We start from the raw sequence: 18,427 nt of genomic DNA, 5'->3' as shown, positions 1-18,427 counted from the left end.
ATTTACAGAAGTTCATATTATACAATTTATTACAGGGTAATTACATTGTTATGCCATTGTGTGCCTGAAAAATCTTGTAGTTCTAAGGGGTTAGGATTTTGTTCTTTGAGATCCAATTCATGTAGGCTAGGTATTGATTGCCTATCACTAGTTAGTACATGGGTGTGACAAACATTTGCAAATGTAATGAAAACACATTCTTTCACATATTGAGTATTATTTATAAACCTTGGAGACAAAACATGACGCTGAGCAAAAGACAACCATATCAGAAGGAATTTGATGAGATTTGTCTGGGAGAGGTGGTGGGAGTGTACTAACGTTACAATCTATTAGTCCAATGATAATACAATTCCATCACACTGACGTATGAATGCAGAACAGGATAGAAAAACATACAGTGGGATTTGTAACAGTGTCACAAAAGCAATCCACTCATCGTAATGATGTAATCGTAAACCCTATGAGGCACAACCCAGCTCAATTTGAGACCAGACATGCACTGACCGAGTAACTAAGATGGGTGGAGAAAAAACTGTCCGTTTCATATCCTTTTTTTTTTTTTAATCTATATTTTTCTTTCTGCATTGTTGGGAAGGGCTCGTAAGTATGCATTTCACTGTTATTCTACATTTGATTTGTTATTAAATGCCAAGGGAATAGTCTCACAGCCCTATCATAGTCTCTCATTCCATACACATTACGGTAGTTTTAGGCTAAGAAACCGTGGCGATTAGTGCTGTTCAATAAGTATATTCTAAGACACTCATTGCTGACGTGTTACGGTGCGGGGTAATTTTGTCCCCTTTCACTAGTCCGTCCCCCTCAGCATCATGACTGCTGTCTTTGTGCAGTGTTACTAAGCAAACAAGGCAAGGGTCCACCCACTCGTCAGATGAAGTCATACCCAGCTCCCCCAAATCGTTGCTAACCCAACCCACGAAAAGTTAGGAGTCATTACACACCATCAAAGCCCTCTACTCATTCACTTCCCGCTCTCCATCCACCCTCAGGGCAAATGTAATTACCTTAGCCTACTTTTATGTGCCCCTTTGTCTGAAGTAGAGCAGTGCTGGAAAAAGTATGCAATTGTCATACTTGAGTAAAAGTAAAGATACCTTAATAGAAAATGACTAAAGTAAAAGTGAGTCACCCAGTAAAATACTACTTGTGTAAAAGTCTACGTTTTTGGTTTTAAATATACTTAAGTATCAAAAGTAAATGGAATTGCTCAAATATACAGTACTTAAGTATCAAAAGTAAAAGTATAATTCATTTCAAATTCCTTATATTAAGCAAACCAGATGGCATCATTTTCTTATTTTAATTTACGGCTAGCCAGAGGCACACTCCAACATCATTTACAAATGAAGCATGTGTGTTTTGTGAGTCCGCCAGATCAGAGGCAGTAGGGATGACCAGGGGTGTTCTCTTGATAAGTGTGTGAATTTGACCATTTTCCTGTCCTGCTAAGCATTCAAAATGTAACGAGAACTTTTGGGTTCTGTATGGAGTAAAAAGTACATTTTCTTCAGGAATGTAGGGAAGTTAAATTAGTCAAATATAAATAGTAAAGTACAGATACCTCCAAAAACTACTTAAGTAGTACTTTAAAGTATTTTTACTTAAGTACTCTACACCACTGGTAGAGAAAAGAGTATCCACTTAACATCCCATTCTTGAGAAACATATGTTCTAGTTAACATTGGTCAAACGTAACTGCCCTCAAAAGAAGGAGCTGTGTAGATTAGACAAAACTGAAAATTAGATTTACGATGCCACCTTAAAAAACGAATTCTGGGCCATGTAATTCAAACCAAGATTGTGAGACGCTCTATTGAGGGAGCCTTATGGAGATAAATGGGACTGTTAAATGCTGCTGCCCTGTAGATCCTTGCGTTTGTGTCCTCTAAGGACTGGTTGTGTCTGTTTTCAGTCTACCTGCACAGACAAAGCTCTTGGAATGCATCTTCTGTTCTGGCACTGCTCTCTTTAGTACTATTGCCATTGGGGACTCCAACAGTCAACAGAACACCACACTTCTGCCATCACTTTACCTGGTCCTTACATTTTTTTATCGTATTTTGTACAAGATGCCAATGAGTGTTGATATACTTTAAAACAGGACATCAATCGAATCGAATGTAAAAATGTACATGTCTTTTTAAACGATGTTATGCTGTACATTACATACATGTGCATGATGTCATGCTACAATAGACTGGTAATAAGGCATTCAAAGATAGTACAGCAAACCAGGCCGAGGGGTCTCCTCTTGCAAGAGGAATCTGAACAGTGACACTTGACCTCTGACCCCATAAGCAGCCCCAGACTCTTCCTTGATCCTGAGTTCCCATAGCTCAGCTCTCCAATGGCAGATTCCAACCAGATCTATGGGACTCATTTACAAGGGCTCTACATTTAACATAAGTTTTTTTTTTTACAACATAACATATTTTAGCCTGGGATTGCACCAGATTTAAATTGACTTTTGAAGAGTCATGTTTCAGGAGAAAAATACACTGCAAGCTGTGGATGAAACAGGCTGTTCTCATCTCCAAGGCTATCCCTCAAGCGTACGCCATCTAACACTTCCACTCTGCCAAGATGTCCCTGTTTCAACAGTGCCGGTTGAGAGGAGTTTTCATTGGTGCAATGGTCAGGAGTTGTTTGACCAATAGCACACAACACCTCTGGCATCACATTATGACGGGCATGACTTCCACAAGTATCTTTTAATCGCTGTCACTTTCACTTTCTCCTTCATCCTCTTCTTCTTCTTTCTCTTCCTTTTTTGCCTCAGTCTCTTCCATCAGTCCAGAAAAGAAATCATCCCCAACTCCATAGGCTTTCTTGCTGAGGGACTTGAGGTTTCCATCTTTCTTCTTCCGCTTCCGGTAGTCACTGACTGTCATGTCGCGGAGACTTGAAATGTCCCAGAACTTGATCATCTGGTCGTGAGCACAGCTCGCCAGGAAACGTGAGTCGCGAGAGCGGGCAATTTGCTCAATAGGCTCCCCAACATGCTGCCCTATGCAGCCCAGTACCCGATTGGGCAGGAGGTTTATGGCACTGTCAAGAGGGAGAGAAAGACTAATTACAATCTAATGAAGTATAAACTTCAGTACTGCATCACTGAAAACAAAACATTTTTCTAAGGAAAAATCAAGCCATGTCATAAGTATGTTTGGCATACTCTTGCCCTCTATAGGAGATTTTGAAGAACAAAGCTTTGTAAAAGAATGTCACTCAAATCTGTGCTTTGCAGGTTATCATCTAATGCGGATGACAACTATAACTTAACATTCTTCTTTTCAATAATTAAAGTTTCCAAAACCATTAAACTCTTTAGATCCTATATAAAATCCAACTGAAAGCTTACCGTATAACTCCATCCATGGAGGCAGCACACAGTATACTGTCTGTAATGGGAACAATGCAGTCCACAGATTCTGCCTTCACAGCGAAGCGGTCACTGGTGGCTCCAAAGCCGTTCCAGTTGAAGATGTACATAGTCCCTTCACTGGAGCCACACACCACCTTCTTCCCTCGCTGTGTGATGAGGCAGGGAAGAGTGGAACAGTGGACAACTTAAGTTATTGACTCTGAATGTATTTTTAGATAGTGCATGGATTTCAATTGTCTCAGCCAGTATATCTGAAGGGTCAGGACTGGCTAAACAGGATGAGACACTCACTTTCATAATCGCCACAGAGGTAAGGTCCCCACTCTGGAACTCTGACAGGAGCTCAAATCGCCGCCTCTTGATGTTGAAGACCCCCATCGTCCCATCACCACTGTGACATAAAACATCATACATGTCAGTTGACAAGTCACATCTGTTCATGCTAGTCCCAATGAATAGAGACATTGAAAACACGTATTACCTGTAAGTTATCCATCCCCATCCCTCGTGTCTGAACTGAACTCTTACCTCGAGGTGAGAAGCATTCTCTTGGCCTGGTCAATAGCGATGCCGCTGATGTAATCATCATGATGCTTCAGATCCATGAATGACGTGCCCTTCCTCATGTCCCAAACCTTCAGTGTCCCCCCATCATCCCCTGTGGCGAGCACATTCTCATCCACCAGCAGCAGTGCATTGATAGGGACACTGTGGTCAAAGATGTGTGAAGGTGAGGAACAGAGATTCCACAATAATGCAATACAACCATTAGTCTCTCTCTGCTTTGGACAGTCTCAGAGTTAAGCAATTGGGCTACAGAACATGGATCAAGTAAGGGTGTAGAAAAATCAACAGAGCCCTAAACTAGTGTTGAGACATCAATGGCCTGAAGAGACTTTACCTGTGGGCTTTGGCGATGCGTGTGACAAGTTTTCCCCCTTCCACATCCATGAGATGGACTGACTTGTCTTTTGAAACGCTGAACAGTTCTACAGACACAGAAATTGAACTACTGGTTGATGTTCAACCATTTAGTACATAACATTAGACTGAAGGGCCCAGCAAGTTGTGTTCACCAACATGATGATAAAAATGTATCACGGGCAAAATAAATTCAAGGCAACCAAACCCTACCAGTGATCACACTTACTATGTCCATCATGAGAGAAAGCAACTTCCCTGCAGGACTTGAGGTGATGTCCAGACGACCATAGCTCCTTGCTCTCCCCCTCTGTGCATGAGTAGGAGTATCTGGGGATGCAAAACAATGACGTTCACATCCACAATGGCACTTACATTTATGTAAAATGTTCATAAGCATCACAAGTGGTTATATTTCTTACACGTAAATATCACCGTCAATATCCCCGGCAGCAAAAATATCTTGTTTTGGATGGAAGGCCAATGTGTTGACAATTGCGTCGAGTTTGATGTCCTCCGGCGTTTCACGAATCCTTGGTTCTCTTGGTTCATCTTCCTAGGAGAATATGATAGAAAAAAACTACTATAATAGGCTGTCATTAAATGTGGTGATACCGAAGCACATTAACTTTAGGAGTGGAGAAGCCATAACCTAGTTGCATGCATGTTTGTTAATTACCTCGGAATCTTGATCTTCTGTTTTCAAATGATATTTTGGTTCCTCTGCCGATTCATCCTACAGAAAGGGATAGAAAAAGACTAAGATTGGCTTACTAAACTGGTTGAAATGTGGTGATATCCACATTCGGACTAGAGCTGCAGCATGCATGATTGGTTAGCTAGCTAAGTTACCTCGGTATCTTCTGTTTTCAAATCATCAGAACCAGTCATTATCGAAATAGCCTCGACTTCCTGAATAATGTAAGCAAAAACAACACCATTGATAAGTCACAATCACGTTTAGCCATTGACAAAAACGTGTTTAAAAGAGGGCTAACACCAGAATTATCGTATAATAAAGAAACTCGTGGTCTCACCAAGGAAGCCGCCATTATGTATTCTGTAGACGTCAACCAAGCCAAAGATGCATTCAAGCACGCAAACTTTGCAACGTTCCTAACGTTGCGAAATTAACCAAAACGTCGCAAAATTAACCAGGCATACCCTGAGTTGGGCCAAAAGCAGACAGTGCCCATTCGGGCAGCAACAAACGCAAACAGAAAGAACATTTTTTATTTTATAAAAATACATTCTGCTAAATAAATGTATCTAGCTAGTTACACTGAAATAAAAAGTTGAAACTTTTTTCGAATGACTCCAACACATAGACTGTAAAAAGCTCCAACGACTGCCACAGGAGGTCTCCCTCCGCCAAATCCTACACTTTTATTTACTGTTGCAATGGTCGATTACATTTTCTTGCTGAGGTTAATATCACGTCCCTTTGCTCCTCATGTAGCCTACTGCTCTACAGATCATTGTTCACCAGATCAAGGTTTTTGGTGGCCCTAAAGCAACATTTGATCTTGGGGCCCCACACATTTACATTTACATTTTACATTTAAGTCATTTAGCAGACGCTCTTATCCAGAGCGACCTACAAATGTGTGCATTCAATTTAGGTTAACCAGTGGGACAACCGCCACGGGGAGGGGGGGGGTTACTGTTATACTATTCCAGGTATTCCTTAAAGAGATAGGGTTTCAAGTGTCTCCGGAAGGTGGTCAGTGACATCAACCATTGATCTCTTTCTTGCAGACGCCCATTTGGGTCAAGCACCATATAACTGACTGCGATTCTAACCAGGGTCTCCTGTGTGCCACAAGTCTGCCGAGCTAAAGGCAAGGCATCATCTCAGGGAGCTAACACAAGTCTTCAGGTCTCAGACAAAGTTAATCACCAGAGCGTTGTTCACCGAACAACCTCTGTTAATGACTGTGGGTGCACTTTGTGTTTTGCCCTAGCTGTACACACCTCTACCCAGGAACAGGATTAAGAAACACTGGTGTAGCGAATGGTGGTGGGAGAGAGTATATTGCATTAGCGGGAATTAAAATCGATCTAACCGATATATTGCTTAATTAATTAATGTATTGATTGACTGATTCATTCATTCATGTTGATCACATCTCCGAAAAATAGCCGCCATGAGAAAACATAATGTGGATATTACTATTATTATTATTAATGTTTTATGTTTGTATACTGTTTAGGCTATCATCATTTGGAAGTATGACGTAGCCTACCTGATCATTAAAATACAAGGACTTGTGAAGGCGCTAGGACCCAGGACTTTTGTTTTGCCTTTTGAATGCGGGTGTTGTAGGGAAAGAGGGAGGCTGTCTGTCATAGTAACCTCTATCATCAGTTCGTGATAATTAGCGGATTTTGATGACCTGATAATGGCAGAGGTGTTATCAGGCACATGATATGCTATAGGCTTTTGCTATTCGGCAAACACTGGCGGCCGGACAAGGTCGAAAAACGGAAAAATAGACCACGCATCTAATTTACACCATGGCTACTGAGTTCACCATTTCAGAATCAGCAGTCCCGTTGAGTGAGCCCCATCAGGTTGAAGACGAAGAACATTGGCTGTATGGGGGTGAATATACAATGTATCCACATGGATACACAAGGCATGCGCTAAACAGTTCCCTCAGATGTTGATCAAGATTAATTGAAACAATGCACAAACGCACAACACCAGCTACCGGCTTCACGGATGATGCTTGGTCCAAAACACATAGGAATTCTGCGCATCGTACATTTGTGCACGTCTAGTGGTGTCTTTTTTGTGGAGTGGTTTGATTTCTCTTAGGATGCACACATAAAATGATTGTATCATGTATATTTCCCCCTGAAAAATCTGTAGTATGGTATGCAGCTCAGCCCAAAACAAATTAGCTCCAAAACGCTCTTGTCTTTAATGCTAGGCGACTGTCATCCTATGCCATGATGGCAATAATTGCATCGACCTTCAATTATCATGTCATCTTTTCTTAGGGGAAAACACCAAGAAACAAAATGCTCCCGAGGGTTTGCCTGGGTAAGAATTTCTCTTTCCTGCTCACTTGATCCTCTCAGCCAAATTCACTCAAGGCACATGATGTTCCAAATATTATTTTACATGCTATTACAATGTAACTACAATAATTTCCCCCTCTGTTTACTAGGCCTGGTGACTCCCTTCAGCTGACTTCAATGGGCAATACAGAGGAGAAGGATGCTGCATCACAGGCATGGCAATGGGGCAATGTCATCTACATTTCTTATCACATAGATAAATAGTTAGTTCTACAACGTTTTTACAATGTAGGCTACCCCCGGCAGAGTTACCATTGTATCTTAACAGCTGTTGTAAGTTGTTACATAGTAGTACAACCGGTGTTATTAGTTGCATCGTTTTGCTCTCTGAGAAAATGAATATTCCAAAACCTCTGATGGTTCATTCATACTGTAACACAGCGATGAGATCCAACCAATGGAAATATAGGAACCTCTCATAGGCAACCAATGAGGTGTGTGTTGGTTTAGGTAATGGGTGTGCAGGTGTGAGCGTTCATTTTGTAGCGTTAACCCTATCAGTCCCGAGACTCCAGCAAAAATCTGCTTTTCATTTATCTGCATGTCCAGACTTTATATTTAGCCTCACAATTAAGTGTTTTACCATTGTCTTTTCAGGACAACCAAGGCTAAAAGTAGAACACAAAACGATTTGACATAAACAGTTGTATTCATGCGTTTTATTGACAAATGTCAATAAAAAAAATAAGGTCTGCCAAAGCAAAAACCTGATAGAAATGTATTTATATGAATACTGTAATTACAGAAATGGTTTGCTCACTGGGAAATGAATATCCAACTAGCTCAGCTGGTAGAGCACGGCGCTTGTAACGCCAAGGTAGTGGGTTCGATCCCCGGGACCACCCATACACAAAAATGTATGCACGCATGACTGTAAGTCGCTTTGGATAAAAGCGTCTGCTAAATGGCATATTATTATTATTATTATTATAAATGTGTGGGGTTTGGAGTTTGTGACAGCAACTATATGTGAGCTTATTACAGTATTAAAGACACTATGTCCTGTGATTTGCTATGATCTTCTATGTAGAAAAACCCCTTACCTTCTAATGACTCTTCCCTTACGAAAAAATATTGCAGTTGGAGTGCAGTATAACTGCAGTATGCTACAAATACTGCGACCAAAATACCACAGTCGACGACTGCAGTTACTGCACTTTTACGGCAGTTTCAAAACTTCAATCTTTGTAAGGGTTGTGTAGCTTGTTAGCGTCACAGAGCAAAACATACTTGTTTGTGAGAGTCTCATCTTTTCATAGATAGCTTTTAATAGTTGTGACGAGTACTGAGGATACAAAGAGGCAGGACGCAGACGCAGGAATCAACAAGGTAAAGGTTTACTTAACACTGAGCAAGAGAACAACAAAGAGCGAGTACAAGACACTAACAATCACACACAACACAACACTGAACTGTCCAGGGCTATATAGGGGTGGTGATGAGATGATGAGGTGCAGGTGCGCTGGAGGTGATTAGGGTGCGTTGGGTTTCCATTCCGGTGTTGCCGAGGTGGTGCGCTCAGACCGGTGGCTCAGTAGACCGGCGAATCAGAGCGCCAGAGGGGAGCAACGGGAGGAGACGTGACAATAGTTTGTAGCTTAAACCATTCAGACCATTCGGTATCCGCCCTTGTCTCACAAACACCGTTGTAGCTCAGCCCCCGTTAATCACACAGACTAATGGTTGGTATCTACGGATGCAGCAGAAATAGACTAATACAATGGTACAATCCTGTAATCCAATGGTACAACCCACTGTAGCGCAAACACACAATGTTTAAAAGGGGTTAGAAGTCCAAAATGTGCGACTCATTGGGTTAATATTACTATGCTCCTCTCTGTTTTCATCAGGAAGCCAAAGGTACTGAAGGTGATGAGGAGGAGGACAGTGACAGTGATGACGATGATGACGTCAAGGTCACCATTGGTAACATCAAAACTGGTGCACCTTCCTACATGTAAGTGTACTTGCGCATCCCCAGAGACAGTTGCTTTTCCAAAACACAGTGTTAAGTCCGAATGGTATATACAGTGCCTTCAGAAAGTATTCACACCCCTTGACTTTTTCCACATTTTGTTGTGTTACAGCCTGCATTTAAAATTGATTAAATTGAGATTTTGTGTTACTAGCCTACACACAATACCCAATAATGTCAAAGTTGTCACGACTGCCTCCGAAGCTGCCACCTCTCCTTGTTTGGGCAGGCTTCGGCGTTCGTCGTCACTGGCCTTCTAGCCACTGCCGCTCCTCATCTCATCATTCCATTTGTTTTGTCTTGTTTATTACACACACCTGGTTCATATCCCCTCATCAGTACCTGTATAAGTGTTCCCTCTGTCCCCCTTGTCTTTGTGTGTGATTGTTTATTGTGAGGATAGTGAAGCTTGGTTGAGCTCCTTGTATTTTGTATCGCCGGGTTATTTTCCCCGTGTGCCTTGTTGGTTCCAGTGTGCCTGTTTTGCACACTGGACTGTTTTGACGCATTACTGCGTAACTCTGTATTCCGGAATAAATCCTGTTATTCTGTGATTTACCCTCCTGCGCCTGACTCCTTCAAATCACCCATCACAGAATCACACACCCGCCATGGAGTCAGCAGGAGAGGAGCACATGCCTGGAGTCGTGGCACGGGTCCGGGAGCATTCAACGATGCTAGCCAGCTTGGGAGAAGCGATGGATCGGGTTCTCCAGGTCGTCCAACGTCTGGAGAGGAGAGGACCCGATCTGTCGGGACCAGCTGGACGACCGGATCCAGCCACCCACACCCCAGCACCCAGAGGAATCCATATATGCCGACTACAGGATTTTGACGGGACAGCTGCTCTCTGCCAGGGATTCCTCCTACAACTGGAGTTATATTAATAAAACATCAGCCCGGCTCCATCGGAGCGGGAGAAGGTGTCCGCCCTCGTCTCCTGCCTCTCGGGGAAAGCCCTGGAGTGGGCCAATGCGGTCTGGAGTGAAGGAGGAGCCGCGTTGGACAACTAGGGGGAGTTCGCTCGCCTATTTCGGGCCGTCTTCGATCACCCGGGCGGGCGACTGGTCCACCTGAGGCAGGGGACGAGGACCGCGCAGGACTTCCCCCTGGCGTTTCGACTCTAGCAGCTGGGTCCGGGTGGAACGAGCGGGCCCTCATCGACCACTTCCGGTGCCATCTACGTCCGAATGGAGCTAGCCTGCCGGAACACCATGTTGTCCTTCAATCAACTGGTGGACATGGCCATCCGGTTGGACAACCTGCTGGCTGCTAGAGGAGGGGGCCTGGAAGGGGCCTGCCCGTTCCACCCCCCCAACCCGGTTCACGAGCTGATGGAGCTGGGTGGAGCGGCGATCCGGGATAGTGGAGGCGGCAGGCAGGGCACTCTCGCGTCACCCCAGGTATCGAACACCCACACTCGTTCAGAGCCCTCTGCTGCGCACTGTGTCCTACCCATCCACTTTCCTGAATACACAGTAGTTCCCCAGTGTAAGGCGCTGGTCGATTCAGGCGCAGCTGGGAACTTTATGGACAGGTCATTTGCACATTGTCTAGGCATTACATTGGTTCCCCTATCCATTCCACTCTCCATCAGAGCACTTGACAGTCGACCATTAGGGTCAGGGTTCGTTAGGGAAGTTACAGCACCAGTCACTATGGTTGTGCACGAGACCCATAGAGAGCAAGTCACCTTTTTTATTATTGAGTCTCCTGATTTCCCTGTTGTGTTAGGTCTTCCCTGGTTAGCACTACACAACTCCAACTTTTCATGGCCGCAGAGGGTTCACACGGGGTGCTCGCGAGAGTGTCAGGGTAGGTGTCTAGGTGTTTCCGTTGGTGCTACCACGTCCAGACACTACCTCCACCGTGCGCATTCCCCCCAAATACCTCGATTTGGCGCACGAGTTTTCCAAAACGCAGGCGACCAAATTACCACCTCATCGGATGGGGGATTACCTCTGGGTAGACGCTGTGCCTCCCAGGATTCATGTGTATCCCCTGAAACGGAGGCGATGGAGACATACGTCTCTGAGTCCCTGCATCAGGGGTTCATACGTCCCTCCACTTCGCCCGCCTCCTCGAGTTTCTTTTTTGTGAAGAAGAAAGACGGAGGTCTGCGCCCTTGCATTGATTACCGAGCACTGAACAAGGGGACAATACATTAGTTATCCTCTACCCCTCATTCCATCTGTGATCGAGTCAATGCATGGGGCGCGCTTCTTCACAAAATTAGATCTCCGGAGTGCGTACAACCTGGTGTGTGTCCGAGAGGGGGACGAGTGGAAGACAGCATTCAGCACAACCACGGGGCATTATGAATACCTGGTGATGCCTTACTGTTTGATGAATGCTCCATCAGTCTTCCAGACCTTTGTGAACGAGGTGTTTCGGGACATGCTTGGTAGCGGTGTAGTGGTCTACATCGCTGACATTCTGGTGTATTCCGCTACGCGGGCCGAGCATGTGTCCCTGGTTCGCAAAGTGCTGGCCCGACTGTTGGAACATGACCTTTATGCCAAGGCAGAAAAGTGTCTGTTTTTTTCCAACAGTCCATCTCCTTCCTCGGATACCGCATTACCACCTCAGGTGTGGAGATGGAGGGAGATCGCATTTCAGCCGTGCGTAATTGGCAGACTCCAACCACGGTAAAGGAGGTGCAGCACTTTATTGGCTTTGCCAACTACTATCAGAGGTTTATCCGGGGCTTTGGCAAAGTAGCAGCTCCCATCACATCTCTGTTGAAGGGTGGGCCGTCCCGGCTCCGCTGAGGCTGACATGGCGTTCAGTAACCTGTGGGTTCTGTTCACCTCAGCCCCGGTACTGGCCCATCCCGATCCATCACTACTGTTCGTAGTGGAGGTGGATGAGTCCGAGGTAGGGATAGGCGCTGTCCTATCTCAACGCTCGGGCACGCCACCCAAGCTCCGCCCATGTGCCTTCTTCTCCAAGAAGCTCAGCCCGGCAGAGCAGAACTATGACGTTGTTGATCAGGAGCTGTTGGCTGTTGTCCGAGCTCTGACTGTGTGGAGGCACTGGCTCGAGGGGGCGACACAGCCTTTCCTCTTCTGGATGGACCACCGTAACCTGGAGTACATCCGGGCAGCGAGGAGGCTGAACCCTCGCCAGGCCAGGTGGGCCCTATTCTTCACCCGGTTTGATTTTACTCTATCATACATCCCGGGTACGAAGATCGTAAAGGCAGACGCTCTGTCACGGCTGTACGACACAGAGGAGAGGCCCAGAGACAACACCCCCATACTCCCAGCCTCCTGTATTGTGGTGCCGGTAGTATGGGCGATGGACGCGGACATAGAGCGGGCGTTAAGCACAGAGCAATCTCCACCTCAGTGTCCAGCTGGGCTGCAGTACGTGCCGTCTCTTGTCCGTGACCGTCTGATCTATTGGACACACACGTCCCCCTCCTCTGGTCACCCAGGTATCGGTCGTACAGTGCGCTCCATGACCGGAAAGTACTGGTGGCCTACCTTGGCTAAGGACGTGAGGGTGTATGTCTCCTCCTGCTCGGTGTTCGCCCAGAGTAAGACACCTAGGCACCTCCCAGCGGGTAAATTACAGCCCTTACCAGTTCCACAACGGCCATGGTCCCACCTATGTATTGACTTTCTCACTGATCTTCCCCTCTCTCAGGGTAACACCACCATCCAGGTCGTTGTGGACCGCTTTTCAAAAACCTGCTGCCTCCTTCCTCTGCCCGGTCTCCCCACGGCCCTGCAGACGGCGGAGGCCCTGTTTACGCCATCTTCCGGCACTATGGGGTACCAGAGGACATAGTGTCTGACCAGGATCCCCAGTTTACATCCAGGGTCTGGAAGGCATTCATGGAACGTTTGGGGATCTCGTCAGCCTGACCTCTGGTTTTCACCCAGAGAGTAATGGGCAGGTGGAACGGGTGAATCAGGATGTGGGTAGGTTCCTGCGGTCCTACTGCCAGGACTGGCTGGGGGAGTGGTCAGTGTTCTTGCCAGGGGCAGAATATGCCCAGAACTCTCTCCGCCACTCCTCCAGTAACCTATCGCCCTTTCAATGTGTTTTAGGTTATCAGTCAGTTATGGCACTGTGGCATCAGAGCCAGACCGAAGCTCCTGCGGTGGATGACTGGGATGACAGGTTTCGGCGAGCGGAAGAGACGTGGAACGCTGCTCATGTCCACCTCCAGCGCGCCGTGCGTCGCCAGAAGGCCAACGCTGACCGCCACTGCAGTGAGGCCCCGGTCTTTGTACCGGATGATCGGGTCTGGCTCTCGACCCGGAATCTGCCCCTCCGCCTGCCCTACCGGAAGCTGAGCCCGCTGTTTGTGGGGCCGTTCAAAGTCCTGAGGAGGATAAACAAGGTTACATATAGGTTATTACTCCCTCCAGATTACCGTATTAACTTCTTATTCCATGTGTCTCTCCTCAGGCCGGTGGTGGCTGGTCCGCTCCAGGAGTCTGAGGTGCGGGAGGTTCCTCCGCCCCCTCTGGACATCAAGGGGGCCCCGGCGTACTCCGTCTGTTCCATTCTGGATTCAAGGTGTCGGGTGGGGGGCCTTCAGTACCTCGTGGAGTGGGAGGGGTATGGTCTGGAGGAGCGGTGTTGGGTTCCGGTGAGGGATATCCTCGATCCCTCCCTATTGTGGGATTTCCACCGTCGCCATCCGGTACTGTCACGACTCCCTCCGAAGCTGCCACCTCTCCTTGTTCTGGCAGGCTTCGGCGTTCGTCATTCCATTTGTTTTGTCTTGTTTATAACACACATCTGGTTCATATCCCCTCATCAGTACCTGTATAAGTGTTCCCTCTGTCCCCCTTGTCTTTGTGTGTGATTGTTTATTGTGAGGATAGTGAAGCTCGGGTTGAGCTGCTTGTATTTTGTATCGCTGGGTTATTTTCCCTGTGTACCTTGTTGGTTCCAGTGCACTGGACTGTTTTGACGCTTTACTGCGTAACTCTGTATTCCGGAATAAATCCTGTTATTCTGTGATTTACCCTCCTGCGCCTGACTCCTTCAAATCACCCATCATAAAAGTGGAATTATGTTTGATACATTTTTACAAATTAATTAAAAATGAAAAGCTGAAATGTCTTTAGTCAATAAGTATTCAACCCCTTTGTTATGGCAAGCCTAAATAAGTTCAGGAGTAAAAATGTGCTTAACAAGTCACATACAGTAAAAGTTGCATGGACTCACTCTGTGTGATATAATAGTGTTTAACATGCTTCTTGAATGACTACCTCATCTCTGTACCCCACACATATCATTATCTGTCAGGTCCCTCAGTCGAGCAGTGAATTTCAAACACAGATTCAACCACAAAGACCAGGGAGGTTTTCCAATGCCTCGCAAAGAATGACACCTATTGATGGGTAAAACAAAAAGCAGACATTGAATATTCATTTGAGCATGGTGAAGTTATTAATTACACTTTGGATGATGTATCAATACACCCAGTCACTACAAAGATACAGGTGTCCTTCCTAATTCAGTTGCCGGAGAGGAAGGAAACCACTCAGGGATTTCACCATGAGGCCAATGGTGACTTTAAAACAGGTACAGAGTTTACTGGCTGTGATAGGAGAAAACTGAGGATGGATTTACAACATTGTAGTTATTCCACAATACTAACCTATATGACAGAGTTAAAAGAAAGAAGCCTGTACAGAATAACAAATATTCCAAAACATTCATCCTGTCTGCAATAAGGCACTAAAGTAAAACCGAAAAAAAATGTGGCAAAGAAATTAACTGTCCTGAATACAAAGCGTTATGTTTGTGGCAAATCCAACACAACACATCACTGAGTACCACTCTTCATATTTTGAAGCATGGTGGTGGCTGCATCATGTTATGGGTATGCTTGTCATCGGCAAAGACTAGGGAGTTTTATTTTATAAAAAGAAAATGTAATAGAGCTAAGCACAGGCATAATCCTAGAGGAAACCCTGGGTTCAGTCTGTTTTCCAACAGACACTAGGAGACAAATTCACCTTTCACCAGGACAATAACCTAAAACACAAGGCCAAATATACTTGAGTTGCTTACCAAGACGACATTGCATTTTCCAAAGTGGCCTAGTTACAGTTTTGACTTAAATCGGCTTGAAAATCTATGGCAAGACTTTAAAATGGCTGTCTAGCAATGCTCAACAACCAACTTGACAGAGCTTGAAGAACTTTGAAAAGAATAAAATGCAAAATTGTGCAATCCAGGTGTGCAAAGCTCTTAGAGACTTACCCAGAAATACAGCTGTAATCGCTGTTAAAGGTGATTCTAACATGTATTGATTTAGGGGTATGAATACTTACGTAAATGAGATATTTCAGTATTTCATTTTAAATACATTTGCAAAAATGTCTAAAAACATGTTTTCACTTCGTCATTATAGGGTATTGTGTGTAGATGGTTGAGGGGAAAAAACGATTTAATACATTTTGAAATCAGGCTGTAACACAACAACATTTGGAATGAGTCAAGGAGTGTGAATACTTTCTGAGGGGACTGTGTATACTGCTGTAATGAATAATAAAGACAGTATCACACTTGATTTAAAATCTGGGCAACTAATGAAGGCCACTGGATGGATTTAAAGAAATCTTTCTGAATCTCTGCAGTGGAACGGGCATGAACCTGAGCTTGAAACCAGCTCGTGGCTATGTCTCAGCAGCAGCCAGTGAGTGAACTCATCCTGTTTTTGGGGTTTATTTAAGGTGGGCAATAATGGTTTTATTGTATTTGTTGACTAATTAATTATTTTACTGTTTTGCTACAAGTTAAGCTGCAGCCCAAAGGGATAGATATAGAGACACTAGGGGCCTTCAATGGTGCACCAGTTGTGGAGGTGGAAATGGACATATTTGAGGACAAACCGTGGAGAAAGCCAGGTAAGGGTTTTGCTTACTTATACTGAACTGATCATTTGAATCTTTGAAATAAAATTGCTGCAGATTGTTACAACATATTATTTTGTATGTTGTTCTGTCTCTAGGTGCCGACCTCTCAGACTACTTCAACTATGGTTTTAATGAGGAAACGTGGAAGGGGTACTGTGAGAGACAGCGCAGACTACAGCTTGGCCTGGAGCCCAGTGCTTCTCTCAGTTTTCAAAACAAGATAACAGTGAGTCCTCAAAACATAGATTAATTATACCAACTTATCACACTACTGTAAAACATTGTGATATTAATTAGCAGTAATTTCGATCCGAATGTGCAAATTGTCCAAACAGATCCGCATGGTAGATGGATTATTTTAAATATGTTATTGGACCATAAACAGATATGGCTCATTATTAACCTTTATGGACCAAATAATCATGATCCACACTTCTTTGACAATAATAACTATAGTAACTTATCAACCCTGCAAGCAATACAAGACTCTATTATTATGATGGGAGATTATAATACCATTTTAAATAGCTCAATGGACCGTAAAGGAAATCACACTACAAACTATCACCCTCATGCTCTTAAGGAAATCATGAATGTCATGGATATATTGGAACTAGTAGATATATGGAGGCTTAAATATCCTCATCTAGTGAGATATACATGGTGGAGGCTCAATCAAGCTAGTCGTCTTGACTACTTTCTTATGTCATTCTTGTTGGCACCAAAAGTTTAAAGTGTTGATAGGGGACAGAATGCGGTCGGACCATCATATAATTGGCATATATATTACTCTTACTGAATTTCCACGTTGGCGAGGATATTGGAAATTTAATCAAAGCCTATTGGATGATAACTTGTTTTTAACTAGGACAGAGGGATTTATAACAGATTTTTTTAGACATAACATAGGTACAGCAAATCCCCTTATTGTATGGGATGCTTTTAAATGTGCCTTTAATAAGCAAACTGGATGGAATATGGGGAAAAATGCACCAAATTATTTTAAAATTATCAACATAGAAATGCTACAAAAAGAATTTACTGAAACTGGTTACAAATGACGGAGTCACCCATGATTCACCAAATGATATTTTGAAGGAGGAAACACAGTACTTTAAGCATATGTTTTCGTTTTAGTCGCCTCCATCTCCTCTAACTGAAGCTAATTGTAGATTTTTTTTTTCTATTGATAATGTAAAATTAACAGCCATACAGAAAGACTAATGTGAAGGTGAAATTACAGAGGAGGAACTTCTGGATGCAATTAAAGACTTTAAGTCCGGGAAAACTCCAGGGTTGGATGGCATACTAGTCGAGGTATACCAAACCTTTTTTGATATACTCAGAGGACTGTTATTAGCATGTTTTAACCACTCCTATGTAAATAGTAGATTATCAGACACTCAAGAAGAAGGTCTGATTTCATTATTACTGAAACAGGATACAAGTGGAAAATATAAAGATCCAGTCCATTAAAAAAATTGGAGGCCCCTTACACTTCAGTGTTGTGATGCAAAAATTCTAGCAAAATGTATAGCACATATAATTATAAAGGTATTGACTGATATTATTCATTCTAATCAGACAGGTTTTTTACATGGACGATACATTGAAGATAATATAAGGCAAGTACTGGAAACAATAGAACACTATGAAAAATCTGGGAAAACAGGCCTGCTATTCATAGCAGACTTTGAAAAGGTTTTGATAAAGTACGACTGGGGTTTATATATAAATGCCTGGAGCATTTCAATTTTGGAGAATCTCTTATGAAATGGGTTAAAATCATGTATAGTAACCCTAGGTGTAAAATAGTAAATAATGGCTATTTCTCAGAAAGTTTTAAACTGTCAAGAGGAGTGAAACAAGGTTGTCCACTATCGGCATATCTATTTATTATGGCCATCGAAATGTTAGCTATTAAAATCAGATCCAACAATAATATCAAGGGATTAGAAATCCAGGGCTTAAAAACAAAGGTGTCATTGTACGCTGATGATTCATGTTTTCTTTTAAATCTACAACTTGAATCCCTCCACAGCCTCATAGAGGATCTAGATACATTTTCTAACCGCTCTGGATTACAACCAAATTATGATAAATGTGGATCACTAAAAAATACAATTTTTACATTACCATGTAGTTTAC

General features: G+C 43.8%; 2 protein-coding genes across 2 annotated transcripts in view; one reads left to right on the top strand and one right to left on the bottom strand.

The window, feature by feature from the left end:
• Positions 1-1,310: 1,310 nt before the first annotated feature.
• On the bottom strand, positions 1,311-5,401 carry wdr55 (WD repeat domain 55). The gene is made up of 10 exons (XM_084140743.1): positions 5,365-5,401; positions 5,180-5,239; positions 5,007-5,063; positions 4,750-4,883; positions 4,557-4,657; positions 4,308-4,395; positions 3,935-4,114; positions 3,698-3,797; positions 3,383-3,552; positions 1,311-3,072 (listed from the first exon to the last, which is right to left on the bottom strand). The coding sequence occupies exons 1-10, from the start codon at positions 5,377-5,379 to the stop codon at positions 2,736-2,738; spliced, it is 1,242 nt and encodes a 413-aa protein (XP_083996869.1). The 5' UTR covers positions 5,380-5,401; the 3' UTR covers positions 1,311-2,735.
• Positions 5,402-6,844: 1,443 nt separating this feature from the next.
• Positions 6,845-18,427, top strand: part of LOC311100011 (uncharacterized protein) — a gene marked incomplete at its 5' end in the record, with an annotated part of 31,637 nt that continues 20,054 nt past the window's right edge. Inside the window, 7 exons of the mRNA XM_084140742.1 lie at positions 6,845-6,932; positions 7,334-7,376; positions 7,504-7,567; positions 9,265-9,371; positions 16,001-16,059; positions 16,160-16,270; positions 16,375-16,505. Of these exons, the coding sequence (XP_083996868.1) occupies positions 6,845-6,932; positions 7,334-7,376; positions 7,504-7,567; positions 9,265-9,371; positions 16,001-16,059; positions 16,160-16,270; positions 16,375-16,505 (603 nt within the window). The remainder of the gene's footprint in view (positions 6,933-7,333; positions 7,377-7,503; positions 7,568-9,264; positions 9,372-16,000; positions 16,060-16,159; positions 16,271-16,374; positions 16,506-18,427) is intronic.

The sequence above is a fragment of the Coregonus lavaretus genome (genome assembly GCF_964263955.1).
Source record: "Coregonus lavaretus genome assembly, chromosome: 24".
Taxonomy (NCBI): domain Eukaryota; kingdom Metazoa; phylum Chordata; class Actinopteri; order Salmoniformes; family Salmonidae; genus Coregonus; species Coregonus lavaretus.
Note: the sequence above shows the minus strand (reverse complement) of the source record. Positions and strands in the feature narration are given on the sequence as shown.

Excerpts from the sequence above, each read along its gene's own strand:
- wdr55 (XM_084140743.1), bottom strand. Across the intron at positions 4,884-5,006 it reads CAGAAGATCAAGATTCCGAG|GAAGATGAACCAAGAGAACC; the intron begins GTAATTAACAAA and ends ATATTCTCCTAG. Across the intron at positions 3,553-3,697 it reads CCTCTGTGGCGATTATGAAA|CGAGGGAAGAAGGTGGTGTG; the intron begins GTGAGTGTCTCA and ends CTCATCACACAG.